General features: G+C 57.3%; 1 protein-coding gene across 8 annotated transcripts in view; it reads left to right on the top strand.

The window, feature by feature from the left end:
• The first annotated feature begins 8,136 nt into the window (after positions 1-8,136).
• Positions 8,137-15,688, top strand: part of SYT7 (synaptotagmin 7) — a 61,041-nt gene continuing 53,489 nt past the window's right edge. For all 8 annotated transcript variants that reach the window (XM_081278761.1, XM_081278760.1, XM_081278763.1 and 5 more), the window contains exon 1: positions 8,137-8,302. In XM_081278761.1, the coding sequence (XP_081134887.1) occupies positions 8,272-8,302 (31 nt within the window). In that variant the 5' untranslated portion in view covers positions 8,137-8,271. The remainder of the gene's footprint in view (positions 8,303-15,688) is intronic.

Below are 15,688 nucleotides of genomic sequence, written 5' to 3'. Positions count from 1 at the left end.
CCTCCAAACAATTTAATTCGGCAAAGATTTATGAGACTCATGCTTGATGCACAGCTCTGGGCACTAGGAAGGCTTGTGCATTTCCCCAGGGGTAAGCCCACTGTTGCATCTTCTATGATCCCAGAGCATGTGATTCACACCTGATTTGTGCATCCCTCATTGTTCGGTCCTGGAGGGCAAGGCTCCGTCTTACTTTAGCTTGCATTCCCCCATCTGCCCAGACCCAGACCTGGCATTCAGAGGCCTGGGGGAATGGAAGTCCTTGCCCAGGGCAGAGTTACCCCTGAGTGCACCCCGAGCATGCCTCATTAGTGCTCTGTTTCTGGCACATGTCTATCACCCAGAAGTAACCCACAGTACACAGTAGGATTCTGTATTTTTGGTGCCCAGAACATAGTAACTACTCAATGTTTGCTGAACGGATCAATAAAAATGTGGGGGAAGGAAGATGAGGATGGATAGTAATTGAGTGACTCTTGCCTTTCAAGAGCTCCCAGTCCATTGCAGGGTTAGAGAGGAGCATAAACACCATTAGACTATTCCAAAGTGCTGAGGAAGCATGATGGGGCTACCAAAGAGGACAGGGCACTGGGTCTAAGGGACTGAAGGAGGCAGACAACGGGTCAGGAGCCACTGCTGAGGCAGAGAGTGTGCATGTGTCTTAGGGAAGTGCCTTAGGGACACCTAAGGTATGAGAAGCTCTGCAGGGGAAAGGGTCTGATGAGCTGGAGGAAGAGCATCAGGACTACGGGGAACTGATCTGGGGCTGGGGACAGTCATGAGGCTGGTGTGATCCAGGGAGGCACTGCTTCCCTAGGAAGGTAATGAGTTCACTCCACTTGGGTGACATCTATGTCTTCATTAAGACATAGATGCTGGGCCTGGGAGAGAGGTCAGGCCCCAGAGGCAGGGCTGGGAGCTGGGCTGAAGCAAAATCCTAGGCCGCGGGAGTGGATGAGATTGAGGGGATGCAATTGCAAAGAGTGTGGGGAGGGCAGGAAGCTAAAGATAGGACAGAGCCTTGGGGAGGGGTGGGAGCAGGAACCGAAGGACCCAGGAGGAATGGAGCAGCCCCCGGAGGTGGCTGGTGATCCTTCTTCTGTTCCATCCTTTCCAAGCTACCCGGGCCTCTGCTCCCCCTCACCTCCATGAGCAGGGCCACATCCCACTGAGGAGCTGACCCTGCTGCCTGCCCAAACCTTCCAAGTGCACTTGGTCAGGTCCAGGAGTGGTTCCTGGCTGACCCATGCCCGCGCCCTCCTCCTGGCTGTGACTTCAGACAGGCCACGTAGACACTGATCCTCCGCTTCCTCGCCTTCCTAAGGGGATCACAACGGGACTTCTTCATCGAGTTGCTGTGACTATTAAGTGGGATAATGCGTGTTATGCATTTGGCACTCGGGTCTGGCAAGCCCTCAGAGCTCAATAAATGGTGGCTGCTGCTATTATGATCATTACAGAGCGGGGATTGAATTCTGGCGCTGGGTCTGGCAGGGCCAAGCAACCCAGAGCCCCCAGAGGCCTCGGTGAGGGAGGGGGCCTGGCGATCTGAACACTTCCCCGCGTGCTGGGGCCCCCTCGAAGAGCCCAGAGCCAGGGATCCGGGATCAGAGAACTGGGACAGTGGTAGTAGCTGTCCCTGCGCTCCCCGGCTTCCACCTGCGGAGGGTTAGGACCCCACCCCCACTGCAGTCCTCAACTCCAGCTGGGAATGGGCGAAGGCTGGACCTCCGTCAGGGGGTCGGGGGTCCTTCGAGCATGCCGTGTCTTTCTACTCTGTGTCCCGGCCCCCTCCTCCTCCTGCGCGCGGCTGTGTCCTCTCTGGTCCGCGGTAATTTGCCTGCTCACGCGGGCTCCGCGGTGCCCCCTCCGCGCACGCGCATCCCTGTGGGGGGTGGGGCGCCTGGGCCGGGACAGTACAGAGGCACAGGGTGGGTTGTTCCAAGTTGGGTAGAAGGAAGTCAGTGCGGGAGGTGGCCATCCCGGGCAGGAAGGCTTGCCGACTCCACTATTAAAATCCAAGGCGCCTCCCCCACCCCCAATTCTGCAGCTGGAGCCCACCCCAGGAGCGCCTTCCGCGGGCACTGGAGATCCCAAGCTCAGGCTGCTGGAGCACACCAGGACTTGGGTCGGTGTGTTCAGGTTCCCGTCCCCTCACACATACCGAGCTCCGAACCCGGGACTTCTGAGAGCCTCAGTTTCCCCATCCCAGCCCGAGGCTAAGATCTAATTTACTGGAGACAGACAGGTCAAGGGATACGCGGCCCGCATGCCCATCCTCTCGTGGGTGGGAAACAGAGGCAGAGTCCGGTCCCCTGAGGTCTGCGGACACTGAACTCTACCCCATCCTACTACCCCGACCTGGCTGGGGCTCCCTGGGAGGAGCAGCACTTGACCCTCTCTACCAGCTAGAATGGGTCTGAGGTCCCAACCAGTTCAGGAGGAGTGGACAGGCACTGGGAGGCCCCCATTAACTAGGCCATAGCTGGGGATGGGCCTGGAGGCTGGAGTTGACCGGCTTGGGTCTCCTGGGGGTGGGGGGTGGCAAGGATAGGGCTTTGAACAAACCACAGAAGGTTTCTGCAATATCAAAAGAGCTCTTAGAGACTAATCATGTGGGGGGAAGGGGAGCAGTTGGTGAAAGAGCCTCTGCTTGGTTCCCATCAGTGGAGGATCAAAAAGCATTTGGTCAAAGAACCTTTAAATACCTTGAAAGGCAGGTGAGGCCGGTTCAATGGGTTCCGAGAGGGATTAAAACAACAGTCTGAGCTGCAGACAGGCTGGCTCCAGCCACAGCAAGTGCTGGGGGAGAGAGAAATGAGAGAGACAGCCCACCAGCCCACCTTCCCTAAACCCAGAGCCACTGTGGGGGAGGCTGGGGAGGACAGGGAACCCGGCTTCCACTGTCAAGCGCTAGAAGCCACCTGAGGCCTCCAGGTTAGGGATTTTTATCTGGAACCTGTAGAAACACACACCCAAGGACAGGCACAGTGTTGTGTCTGTGTTTGTGCGTGCATTTTTCCAGGGAGGAAAGATCTGTTGGGTTTATGAGATTCTGAAAGGAGTCTGAGACTTAATCAAGATGCAAAAGCAATGTCCTCATGGTACACACTACTGGTACATTGAGAAGGATTGAGTGACTTACTCCAGGTCACTTAGCTTGGAATGGGCAAGAAGAGGTGCTTCCACAGGATCTTTAGTCTCAGGGGTCCCAGAGGTGCCCCTAGCAAGAGCAGAGGCTAAGGACAACATTCTGGCAGAGAATCTCGTAAGCAGGGGTTGGTTAGATGAAGGGACGCAGGATTTCATCTTTCAGGAGTGGTGAGGTATGACAGGGGCTGATCCAAGCACAGGGGTGTCAAGGTGGTCATGGAGAAAAGAAATTCTCAGAGAAGGAATCTAGATGGGGAGGAGGTTGTAGGAAGAAATGAAGGGGAGGACTTATATGGTGGAGGTGGGGTTTCTGGCAAAAGATTGTTTCTGGCCCTGCAACATGACCTGAGAGACCCTTGAGGGCCTGTAACTATAGAAGGTCAGCCTGGATCAGGATCTGTGGTGCCTGGAGTTAACCCCTGGATGCCAGGACAGATACCCAGTCTTTGCCATATCCTCAGTATAATTTTACATCTCTCTGTAGGGCAATTATTTCTATTATATGGATGAGAATACTGAGGCCCCTAGTTGTCAAGTAAGCAATGAAAACCAAACAACTAGAAGAACAGTCAGAGGCAGGAGCAGGGCTCAAGTCTAGGATTCTTCTTCTTCCTCCTCCTCTTCCTCTTCTTCCCCGTCTCCCTCTTTTTGCTGTAGTGGAGATTGAACCCAGGACTTCACACGTACTATGCAAGCACTGAGCTACATCCCCAACCCTTTTTAAAAATTTATTTTGAGACAGGGTCTCACTAAGTTGCCCAGGCTGGCCTCAAATTAAAGATCCTCCTATCTCAGCCTCCAAAGTGGCTTATAGGCATGTGCCACAGTGCCCAGCTTCGTGTTCTTCTCTTGATGCTGTGGGGACAGACCCTGACTCTTCAGGACCAGACCTCCAAAGCAAAGCCCGGCAGAAGTATGACAAGCCTGGGCCCTGGGTAGGCCACGAGATTTGGTGGTTACTGGGTCTGGAGACAGGAGGTAATTAATCAGCAAGTATTGATCCAGTCTCTATTATGCTGAGGTGGTCAAGGGGACGGCTGCAGCTGCCGTCTAGGGGTTTGCCATCATGTCCTTGCTGGGAGGATGACATCTGTTAAATCTGTGCTTTTGCCCTCTGCAGACTCTTGGCCTCTGCAGAGGAGGAAGGGGGAGCCCGGGGGCTAGCTGCAGGGACAGGGTGGCAGAACAAGTGTTTGCTTCTGGCCAGGCACAATCGGCAGGCACCTGGGTTGCCCTTCTGGCTGGTCTCAGGCCATCCTTCCTAGATCAGGCCAATGCTCGGCCTGAGTCTCTCGCCACACGGATGGTGGCAAGGAGAGAGGTGTGTTTGTTCTGTCACGTGAGCTGCACAAACAGCTTCCTCAGCATTTTTATTAATAATTCATCCTGTAGCCCAGGGGGTGGGGGGTGAGGGGACAGGAGCTGTGGGTAGACAGCAGCAGCGGAGACCATGCCAGGTAGAGTCCAGAGGGGAACCCAGGAGCCATGCCTCCCAGCCGTGACCTAGCAACACAGCCAGGTGGCCTCAGGGGCCCTGTTTGGGAAAGTGGAGGCCTGGCATCTGCTCCTGAGGGACAGAATGTCCCTCCCTGCTTCCAGTCACTCCCTGAAGCCGACCCAGGACACCTGGCCCTGATGACGAAGCCAGATCGGAAACAGGCCTGAGGGGTCCACTGCATGCAGCAAGCCAGTCCCTGGGGAACCAGGTGCTGCCAGCATTTCCTGCCACGTCATGGAACCCAGGACACAGGGCCCAGCAGCATCAGGGAGTGAGAGGGCTCTCTGGGCCTCCTCCAAGGGGCCAGAGAGAAACAGCAGAACAGCAGAGGCCCAACCTCCCTGACAAGAGGCAGGACCTGAAGGCAAGGCACAAGTGATGCCCAGCCTCCCATCTCCTTTCTCTGAGGACCTGCTCTCCTAGGCAGACTCCATTTCCTCCTCTCTCCAGTCTTCTGTGAGTGCTCAGAAGGCAGGAACTCACAATTGGCTTGGATCTCATGATACTCCAGGAGCAGAGAGTAGCCTTGAAATGCTACTATGATTCTAGGTTAGACATCTGAAAGGACTTCCTTGACAGGAACAAAACATGGGAATGGGGAGTATGTGGTATCTCTGGTAAGGATAAACAAATAACAATAATAATGGTATTCGGTATCTATCTAGAATAAAGTATGTGGGCTAAGCATTACTTTAAGTGCTTTAATCATACCATTACATTTAATCTTACAAAAGTCAAAGGAAATAGGTATTGTTGTTCCCATTATATGGAATGAGGAAACTAAGGCTCAGAGATGTCTGCCCAGGGTAAAAACAGCTATGAATGGCAAAGCCACAGAAATCTGTATTCTTTTCTCTTTTTGATAACTCTGTACCCTTAATAAAGTGACTAAGGCCCAGAAAAAGGGTGTGTCCAAAGTTTTTCATGAAGCAGGCAAGAAATAAAATACTGCCAAGATTCCGAATGCCTGGGAGGCTCAGTTTGCACAATATTTTACAGGGTTCATCTAGTATGCTTGAGGACTACCCAGCTCCTACATTCTGGAACAATCGTTGTCTAATGCCTCCTGGGAGTAAATAAGACCTTTTTATATTTTGTTAAGGGACAGGCTGCATGCTATTGGGCAGGAGCAGGCACTGGGTCTTCTCACAAATCCCACAATGGTTGGTAAAGGGTTCCTCCTCCAGGTTCTCTCACCAGCTCCCTGGGCTGTTAGATCTCTGAATCAGTTCTTTCTCCTCTAAAGGCCTTGGCTTCACCCTCTGTCACCTGAGGAGTGGTGCCAGGATCATCTCTCAGATGTCTTCTCCATTAACTCTGAGAAAGCACGTGTTTCCAGATGTTCAGTAAAGACCTGTTGCATTGCAATGACTAGGGGTTCTGTTGTCCCTCTCCAGGCTCGAAGGCTGGTGACAGGGAGGGCTCTGGAGTGGGGAGAGTCCTGAATGGGGACCTCTGTGTGTGCTGTGATGGCCTGGTGGAGTGGGTGTGTACCATGGTGCATTATTGCTCTTAATAAGAGCAATGAGAGATGCAGTTGGGGGTGGGAGCAGGAAGCTGAGGCAAGGGACCTTGGAATCCCTGCCTGTGGCTTGGTTTTCTGGAGCTTTCTAGGCCCAAAAGAGAGTTGTGGACAGCTCCTGGATTCTCGGCTGCCTACAGATGAGGACCGCTACAGAGTATATGGAAAAGAGGGAGGGACGGAGATAACACTTGATCAGAAGGAAAGGGCTGAAATTTCTGGCTGTTGGGGAATCGCAGGCCTTAACCTACTGATGCCTTTTTTTTTTCCTTCCATTTTTAATTAGAACATTCAATCCCAGGAAATCTGTTCTTCACTGGAACAGTCTTTGAGAAGGTTTTCTGGGGGAATTTCCTTATCTGTTTCTCAACAGGAAAAGCTGTGGGTGGAGGTGAATGTATGTGTGTGTGTTGGTGGGGAGGGGGGGGAGGTTCCCTGTGAGTTCCAGGGGATGGTGTGTGTGTGTGTGTGTGTGTGTGTGTGTGTGTGTGTTAGGGGAAACTTGGGACAGAGATTTGTTCCTTGGGTCCTAGCTACCTACTGGCTGTGGGAAGGTGGGGTGTGGCTGGGCATGAGCTGCCTGGGATTAAGGCAGTTAGGTGGATTTCTGGGATGGAAATAGGAATCTTGAACTTGGGAAAGCCTGGCTCACCTGTGAACTGCATTCTCAGAAGAGGGGAAGGCAGGATTCTGCCAGAAACCTGGGATTTTGCCGGCTTAAGTGCAAGGTAGGGGCAAGACCTGTACTATGGAAGTGTCTGTGTCTCTTTGTGTGCTAGGCCTGTCTGTGTGCTTGTGTGTAGCAGCCCATTAGTTCTGTAGGTGTGTGCAAGGAGGTGTCCATACCTGCTACCACCAGTGGTTCAGTTACAGGCCTTTCAAATTCTTGGGAGATGGGTCTCTCTTCCCTCTCCCCAAATCAAATCATTCCCATTCTGTGAGGAAGGAGAAGTAAGAGAAATAGGGTTTACCCGAACTTGGACTGTGTTGAGAAGGCATAGAGGCAGAGAGGGCCAAGAGAGCCCGAGTGTTGGCAGTGAAAGGGGGTGTTTCTTTCCTACCAAGGAGGTGCTGGGTCAAGGAAAAGAGGGAAGGGACAGAGGAAGAACAAACAGGAGAAGGATGGGCAGAAGCTAAAAGATACGCTTTCTTCTTATGTGGGTTTGGGTCGGTAGACCTAGTGCCCCATAGAGGGCAGAGTTCCTAGCCCTTTGGGCTCCCGCTGCGTGCAAGCTCTGGGAACCATCAGAGTGAGCGGGCGCGGGCGCAGGCCCTGTGCTGGCAAAACTCCATTCCTGGTTTTTGCACACACCATCTCGTCTTCCCGGTACGGCTACGGTGTCGAGTTCGGAGCTGACGCCCTCGAGCGGCCACCCAGCGGAAAACCCGGAGTGGAGCTCCACGCCTTTCGGGACGGAGCCAAAGGGCACCTCGGAGGAGGTGGCCGGCTCCGCCGCCCTGCCCCGTGCGAGGCGCGATCATCTGGGGTGCACAGACGGAGTTGGTCGCGCAGTGCGGAGGGACCCACATGCTCAAAGAGTCCCGCCGTGGGGCTCTGCAACCCTCCCCGCGGGGGCCACGGGCGGGCGGGGCGCGCGGGGCGGCGGCCGTGCCCTCGGGGCGGCACCGGGCGGCGGCGGGCGAGGGCTGCAGCGCGGCGCGCGGCCGGCAGCGGGCGGCAGCGGGCACAGGCGGTGGCGGTGGTAGCGGCGCTCGGCGTTAGGCGGGCGGCGCCGGCGGTGCCCCGGGCGCGCTCACACACGCGCTAACACACACACACACACACACACACACACACACACATACACACGGCCTCGTACACACTTACATACGCTCCGGCGCGCACACGCGGCGCGCAGGCCGGAGGGAGGAGGCTCGGTGCGGTTCGGCAGCGGCGGCAGCGTGCTCCGCGGGCGGGCGGGAGGGCTGGCGGGCGGCCCCCGCTCCCCGGCTCCGCCGCTCTGTGAAGCCCGCGCGGCCCCCGCCCTCGGACCCGCCCCCGGGGGTCGCCCGGCCCCATGCCCTGCAGCGGCGGCGGAGCAGCGCGCGGCCGCTGGCGGCTCTGAGGAGCCCGGAGGGAGCCGGCGACGAGGGGACCATGTACCGGGACCCGGAGGCGGCCAGCCCAGGTAAGCGCGGCCCCGCGCGGGCTGGGGCGCCCCGCACCGGCGGGCAGGACGGCGGCAGAGCCGGGCGCCGTCTCGGAGCCTCAGCCTGGGGCTGCTGCCGGCTGGAGCCATACCGCCTGTCCCCCAGGGTCATCCCAACCCTGGGGGCTCGGGTTCGAGTGGCAGCGGCTCGGACCCTGAACCCGCAGTCTTGGACACTGCCAGGCTTGATGCCTGGGGCCGGCTTCGCAGTGTCCCCACAAGGACCTCCTCCCCCCGCCCCCCAGCAGCCCAAGGACAACGTGTGTGGCGGAGCGAGGAGCCACTGCCCCCGCGGGAGCAGGGCAGTGCCCTCAGAGGTACCCCCGCTCCCCAGCACCAGTGCCCGGGGAGGCTAGCGCGGAGGGACCCCAGGGCGAGGATCCTGCCGCTTTGGGCCAAGATCGTGGGCACAGGGGAGCGGAGTGGCATTGGCCGTGCCAACTGTGAATTGAGAGGGTGCCAGGGGGCAGGTGGGAATCTGGTGCAGCAGCAAGGCTGGGAGGCTTCTGGGGGGTGGGGAACCGCAGGAGCGTGAGAGGGGAGGTAGGGGTACCTGAGGGGAAAGAGCGCAGCGGCCGATGACAATGGGGGTGCTGGGGGGATGTTCTCCTAGGCTTGAGGAGGGGGAAGCAAAGAACCCAAACTCACTCCAGTGTTGTCGGGGAGGAAGGGGGAGGGGCGGCACCCCTTTGCATTTCTCCTCAAAGGGAGTGGCCGGGAGCCCACTGTCTGCTTAGCATCTTCCAAGTCCAAGCCAGCAATCCCTTCTCCTTCCTCGGGAAATTGCTCTGCCATTTCCTCCTTGGTTCCTGACGCCTCCTCACGCAGTGCCCACCTGTAGGCAGGTCCCCTGCAGCTCCTGCCCAGGCTCAGTCCCAGCTTCTATCTGGGGTGCTCCCCCTGACTCAGGACACCCCCCCCATCCACCAATTCTGCCATCGGGGTCTCTTTCTGGGTTGCTGTCCGATGCTGAAAGCACCACTCGGATCTAGGACCTACTCCCGGATGAAGAGTCTGTGGGCTGTCTGCTGCACCTGGGGTGCAGGTGCTGGAGGGAGGAAAGGCTTAAGACCCTCTGCAGAAAGCTCCTCCTGAGGCTCTCCAGGGCAGGCTGATGGGAGGACAGGCTGGTGGCACTGGCTTTACCTGTTCTGGCCCCAGCCTGCACTTGCTCTTTCCTGGAGGGACAGAATCAACCCATCCCTGCCTCCTGAAGAACCAGCTGTCACCCCTGTCAGTTCATTTCAGCCCAGGTGGACTGGGGACCACCTACTGGGCTCCTGGTATCATGCTCACTTAGCACTTGGGTATAAGGGGAAAAGAGACTCAGTCTTCCCTCTGGAACTTCGTGCCCTTCTATGATTGTCCTCTAGGTGAGGGCTACAGGGGCATTGCCTTTGGAGAGTCCTCCCTTCATCTATCTGGACCCAGGTCACAACCCTGGCATCTTCCCCCAAGAGGAGCCAGCTTCCAGCACCAGGGCTGAGTGCAGGGGCATCTCTTGCTTGGCTCACCTTCTCAGAAGGCAATAGTTTTGTTGAGAGACCAGTTCAGGGTAGTAGGCTGGAAGGGGGTGCAGTGAGGAGCCTCCCTTCCCCCTGCCCTGCCAGGCTGGCAGCCTCCCCCTTCCTTTCCAGTTAGGCCACTGGCCTGGGGCCCTGTCTTCATCCCTCTCCCCCACTCCTCAGCACTCCCACGCCTGGGCACTATGACATCACCATTTCTCCAAGCACCTCTGCCCTCTCCACGGAGGCCAACTTTGAAGGGCTTGGCATCTTCTGGGCAAAGGGCCTAGACGCCAACACTGGCATCCCCTTGACCTTTCCTTCCCCCTCCCTGGTTGGATCTCCCTGTCTGGGATTGGGACCTGTCCTGTCCCCCTGCAGCTACAGGGCCCACTAGGGCCCCTGGCAGGGGCACTCTGGGTAGGAAGGGGGCTGACCTGAAGCACTCAATGGGTGGGGTCAGAAATAGTCTGGAGAGGATAGAGACAGTTTGGATCCTAGTCATCCAGAGATCTCCAAGGGGTCAGACTTCCATTTGGCCTCAGTGTCCCCCTGGGATCTGTGCCCACCTCCTATAATCCCTATAGCTCCAAGTCAGACTTCCTCTCTCAGCTCACTCAAGGCTGCCTGAGATGCTGTTCCTCCAGCCAGAGCTCTGTCCCTCATTTCTGCCCACCTCAGTCCCCCTTTGCCTTGCCAGGTGGGAGTGAGAAATGCAAATTGATTCCTGTGTGACTCAGGCCAGTCCTGCCCTTCCCCTCTGGTCCCCCAGGAACCAGAACCTCTTCTATCCTGGTCTTATCCCCCTCTCAGGAACACCTGCGGCCCAATCCTGCTTTTAAAAACATTTCTTGTTCTCTCCCGCTGCCCCCGGCCCCTGGCTGGAGCCAGAGGGTCTCTTTGGTGCTCTCTCCCTACTCACTCTGCAGGTCCCCACAGGGCTCCACGTAGGGTTAAGACCTTACCTGGCAGGTGCTATTCCCTCCTCCCCACTTGGGCTCCTGTCCCCCAGGCACTACACTCTCTTCCATGTATTACGAAGAAAGAGACTGTGGGAAAAAATGAGATCCTGATGGAGAACAAGAATGCAGACCTGTCGCCTCCCATGCACACCCATGGGCCCCTGCTCCACACTCTGCCCAGTCTCTCCAGCTATACCTGCAATCCCCCTCTGCCCTCAGGCTCTATCTTTTTGCTTCCCGAAACTGGCCTGGCTGGGCTTCCCTCTGTCTCTCCAATTGCCTGTCCCCAAGCCCGGCAGGGCCTCAACAGGCCTGCAGGGGTCAGCGTTGCAGTGGGCAGGCAGGATGGCAGCAGGGAGGAGGAGGGAGGGAGAGGTGACCTTGCAGTGAGCTAGGGAGCAAGGCCAGAGAGGGAACTGCTGGGAGAGAGGTCAGGTCCCGGGGGCTGCCTCCCCAGTCCCCAGCCCTCTGTGAGCTTGTTCCCTCAAGGGTAGCTGTGCGCAAAACCTGCGTCTGTCCCACCTGTTAGTGGGATCTATCCCCTACAGACATTCTGTCAGGCAGCCCATTTCTTGGGGGCGTGGGTACCAGGCTCTTTCATATTGCCTGGGGCAGGGTCCCTTGGCATGGTGGGTCTCCTTTCTAAGGCAGAAGGATCCACAGAGTTGGTCCCGGCAATCCTCCACTCACTGGGCACAAGTTAGGGACCGAGGCTGATGAGGCTATGTGTATGAATCAGGAGTTAGGGGCACAGGGTACAGGGCAGATTAAGGTGCCCTATGAGGATCACCAGGGTTAGGGCTGGGGCTGTGGTGTGGGATGGTCCGAGGAGGCCTGATTCTGTCCCATTATTTCACTGACCACCTTCTGACCTTCTCCCAAGCTGCCCCATGTACCCAGTCACAGGTCACCCTGTCGTCTGGTCTCCCAAAAGTTATGGCAGGGAGAGGGCTCTTGGGCTGAGCAGGTGTAACACCAGGGTGGGAGAGGATGCCCTCTAGGGGTGTGGGCCAGAGTCCCCACCTCCCAGCTATAGAGTTGCTGTGGAGACTGGCCCCTCCTTTGGCCTTGATTCATGCTGCTCTATGGCCTTGTGGGGACAGCTCCACCAACAGGCTAGGTGCCCAAGGACTGGAGGATGGTGGGGACAGAGATGGCTCCAAAGCCCCTCCTTGCTGGGGGGAAGCCACTAGAGCAGGCTGAATTGGGATGAGGACCTACAGGCTGGCTGGTGGCAGGTGAGGGCACAGCTGGAAGCCAGAAGAACAGGTGGGTATCAGTTGAGCAAAGACTGCCTTTGGCCAGCTGGGTCCTGACCCCCTAAGCTTGGGCCTCAGGGACACTGAAGGTGACATAGCATGCCAATGGGGGCTGCTCCTCTCAGCCCCCAGCGCTGCTGTGTGGGAAGGGCAGAGAAGGACATGGTCCCCTTCTCTCCCCCCGCCTTACCCCCTTCCCCCTCACCCCGACTCTGGTCCTCTCACTGTTCTCTCAAGGACTCACCTCCCTCCCGTGCTGGGGATGGAACCCAGGGCCTCTCACACACTAGGCCAGTGCTAACACTTAGCCACGTCCCAGCCCATCCTCTCAGGGACTGAATCCTTATTGAATCTGATGGACCATTTTCAATAACTGCTTCCCCCAAGGGAGTGAGTCTGAGAACAGCAGGGAGGAGCTGGTGAGGGGGGCCGCGTGGGGGAGAAGGGGACCCAGTACTGAGCAGAGGACTCTCGGTTGGAGGAGGAGTCTCAGCTCCCTGGCCTCAGAGGTGCTGAGGCATCTCAGGTGGGCAGAGCGGGCCCTGCTCCATGGGCAGTGCCTGCCAGGTGGTACTCTTAGCCAGTGAGGTCTGCTTTCTCTCTCAGAGAGGTCACTGGTCTGGCTAGGTGCCGGAGCCAGCCTGTGCCAGCCCCATCCTGGGTGCCCTCCTGCCTTGCCAGGGAAGCCCAGCCAGTGGTGCCAAGCGAATTGTGCCAGTTCTATGGACATGAAAGTCACTGACCTTCCAGGCAACAGGGGCAGACCTCCTGGGCCCTGTCCAATTGGTGTCTGGAGGGCAGGGCTTTGGTCTCACCCAGCAGAATTCCCCCAGGGTTGGAACAGAGTTGGCAGACGGCGTGGGACCTGTGGAAGGGGCTGGATGGCGCCCAGAGCCTGCGCCTGGAATTCCAGACCAGTTGGTGTGAAGGTGGACTGGCGGTCACTGGCCATGCTCTGGGGGGCTCAGCAGCCTCCACCTGGAAGGGCCCCTTGCAGGTGTGTGGCCTGTGGGGCCGGGTTGGGAGTCCACCTGCGTGGTGAGCCGGGATGTTGGGGAACTGATCTATTCCTGTGACTGTGCGTTCGGGTCTCCAGCGCGGGTGGCAGCGGAGGGCGGGGCGGCGTGCGCTGCCAGGTCTGTATGTACCTACGTGCGTTTGCGTGTGCGGGCGGCAGCTGGCCGGCCGTAATAGCTGCGCTCATCCGAGTGCCGTGCCCGCTGTAAACAGCAGCTAATGAGTGTATTTGTAGGGAGGTGCGTGGAGGTGCGCAGGGAGCTGTGGCGGAAGGCGTTGGGGAGGGCTCCTCCCCCTCCTGCCCTGTACTCTGTCAGGCAGAGCCAGTGACCTCCAGGGACCCTGCCTGCCCCCAGACACACCCTCCCACCTGCCTGCTTGGCTACCTTCAAGGCCTCCATCTGCACAGAGGGCCTCACCTGGCTGTTAACACACTTGGGTGTGGGTGTGGATATTCGTGGAGCTTTCCATGTCGGACACAAGCATTGTGTGACTGTGTGTGTGTGTGTATGTGTGTCTGGCTGGGTTGTGCTGAGCTCATCTGGCTCTTCTGTGTGTGACTGTAGCCACTCCTGTGCATGTGTGTATGAACCCCTCCCCCAGAGTCCTAAGAGGGGACTGCCCCTAATAACGACAAAGCCAAAGATGCTGTCAGAACAGGCATGTGCCATGGCCCTGTTTTTTGAGTGTCCTTTCTGAAGACCAGGAGGCGGGGTACTTCTAGGGCTGTCCAAGGGGGGAAAGGGGGTGACCCCATTTTGTCCACTAGAAGAAACAGCCGGAGAGGTCTGAATCCCAGGCTCAGTGGATCCCGTAGTTTCCTCTTGCACCAGAGAAAGGTGAGAACCTCCTGAGAGCACTCTGGTCCTTGGGCCCCCAGGAGCTCCAGGGACGCTGATGGCCAGTCCTCGGGGTGGGGGGGTATGTGTCTGCACCCTGCCCCCAGCCAGGGTCTGGTAGCATGAAGGGGTGCCCGCGTGAGGCCCTGCGTGAGGGGAGTGAAGGAGAGAGGCAGAGAGCCGTGTGGCTAATGTGTCCAATTAAATTACTTCAAACCCTGCTGCGGCAGCTGCTCCCGGCGGGGCTCTGGGTACAAATTGGATCCGTCTCATTACCACGGGGTGGTGTCAGCGGGACCAGAGAGCTATGGCTAGCATGGCCAGCACATGGTAGGCCTCCCCGTGCTCTGTCCACCCCGGACGCACACGGCCCCTCACATCGCTGCTCGCTCCAGCACCCCTCAGGTTCCCCCAAGCCCACCGTGTCTTGTTATTGGGGCTACCTGTCTACCTCTTGCCATCCCTGACCCCATCCCCAACAGCCCAATGGCTCCTGAGAGCCATTTCTCTCTTGAGGGGTTGACTCATGCTTTGTGGGCCTCAAGCTTAAGCAGTCCCCTCTCAGGTCACCCAGCATACCCTGCCCCCTCTCCTGATAACAGTGATGGTGCCCCAACAGCAAGCTCTTATTGTGGAGTGCTTGGTAGATGCTAAGCATCTTCTATGTGTGCTACCAGGAATGGCTTGCTGAAACCAGGCTCCGGTCTCAAACAGCCATTGAGTGAGCCTTGGCAGAGGAACCAGCTGCTGTGTCCCTGCAGCACGTGACTCCACCTCCATGGCCTCAGTTTTTCTCCTCTTTTAAATGCACATGATGATGGTTCCTCCTAGGTGGCTTGAGGATGAGGTGAGATAAGGTGGGAAAAGTATTTCGCAGAGGGCCTAGCACATAGTAAACACTCAGCCAACCGCAGCTGTTATCAACATTATCCGGTATCAGAGATTGATGTGTGGGATGAGGTTTCTGGAAGCTTTGAGGAGGACATGCTTGCCACTTCCTTGGTGGAGAAGCTGGGGAGGGCTACACCAAGGCAATGCCAGTAAGTTACCATCAGAGTGGCGAAGATGTGCACCAGGTGCTGTTCGAAGCTGGTCCATCCTCAGAATACCCTGAGAAGTAGGAACTTGGAAGTAGAAGTTGGTCTGGGAACCTGGTCCTTTGGTGCATGTCTGTGATCCCAGCGACTTGGGAGGCTGAAGCGGGAGGCTCACAAGTTCAGGGCCAGTCTCAGCAACGTAGCAAGACCCTGTTTCGAAATCAAGAAGAGCTGGGGATGTAGGTCAGTGGTAGAATGCCTCTGGGCCCAATCTCCAATACTACAAAAGAAAAAAGGAGTTGTCTGGGATCCCAGCCATGCCACTACCTAACAACATGAGCTGCGGGTGCAGGGCTTGAGTCCTGAAGGAAGAATAAGAGTTTGCAATGTGAGCAACACAAGTGAGGCATTTGGCAAGGTGAGGACAGCACAGGCAGTGGTCCAGAGTGCTGAGGGTCTTGGCCATTTGAGGCAGCAATGAGTGCTTCAATGTGATTGCAAGGGTGACCTTGGGGACTCCCTTGGTTTGGGAAGGTAGGTTGGGCCTGGAGGCTTTTGAGCAGATTCTAGTGTGGGGGGAAGGGGAGCCTGCAGGCAGGCAGGTAGATGCCACTGGAGTCTTGGCGGTGAACTACCTGTGCCTGTCTCTGCTTAGCCCCTCCTCTGCCTCTCACCTGGCTGAGTCCAGGGCATTCATGCCTAGAGATCTGCAGCACCCTGCTGGACTGGGGCCCTGCCTTTGTCAA

The sequence above is a fragment of the Spermophilus citellus genome, assembly GCF_964194105.1.
Source record: "Spermophilus citellus genome assembly, chromosome: 2".
Lineage (NCBI taxonomy): Eukaryota > Metazoa > Chordata > Mammalia > Rodentia > Sciuridae > Spermophilus > Spermophilus citellus.
Note: the sequence above shows the minus strand (reverse complement) of the source record. Positions and strands in the feature narration are given on the sequence as shown.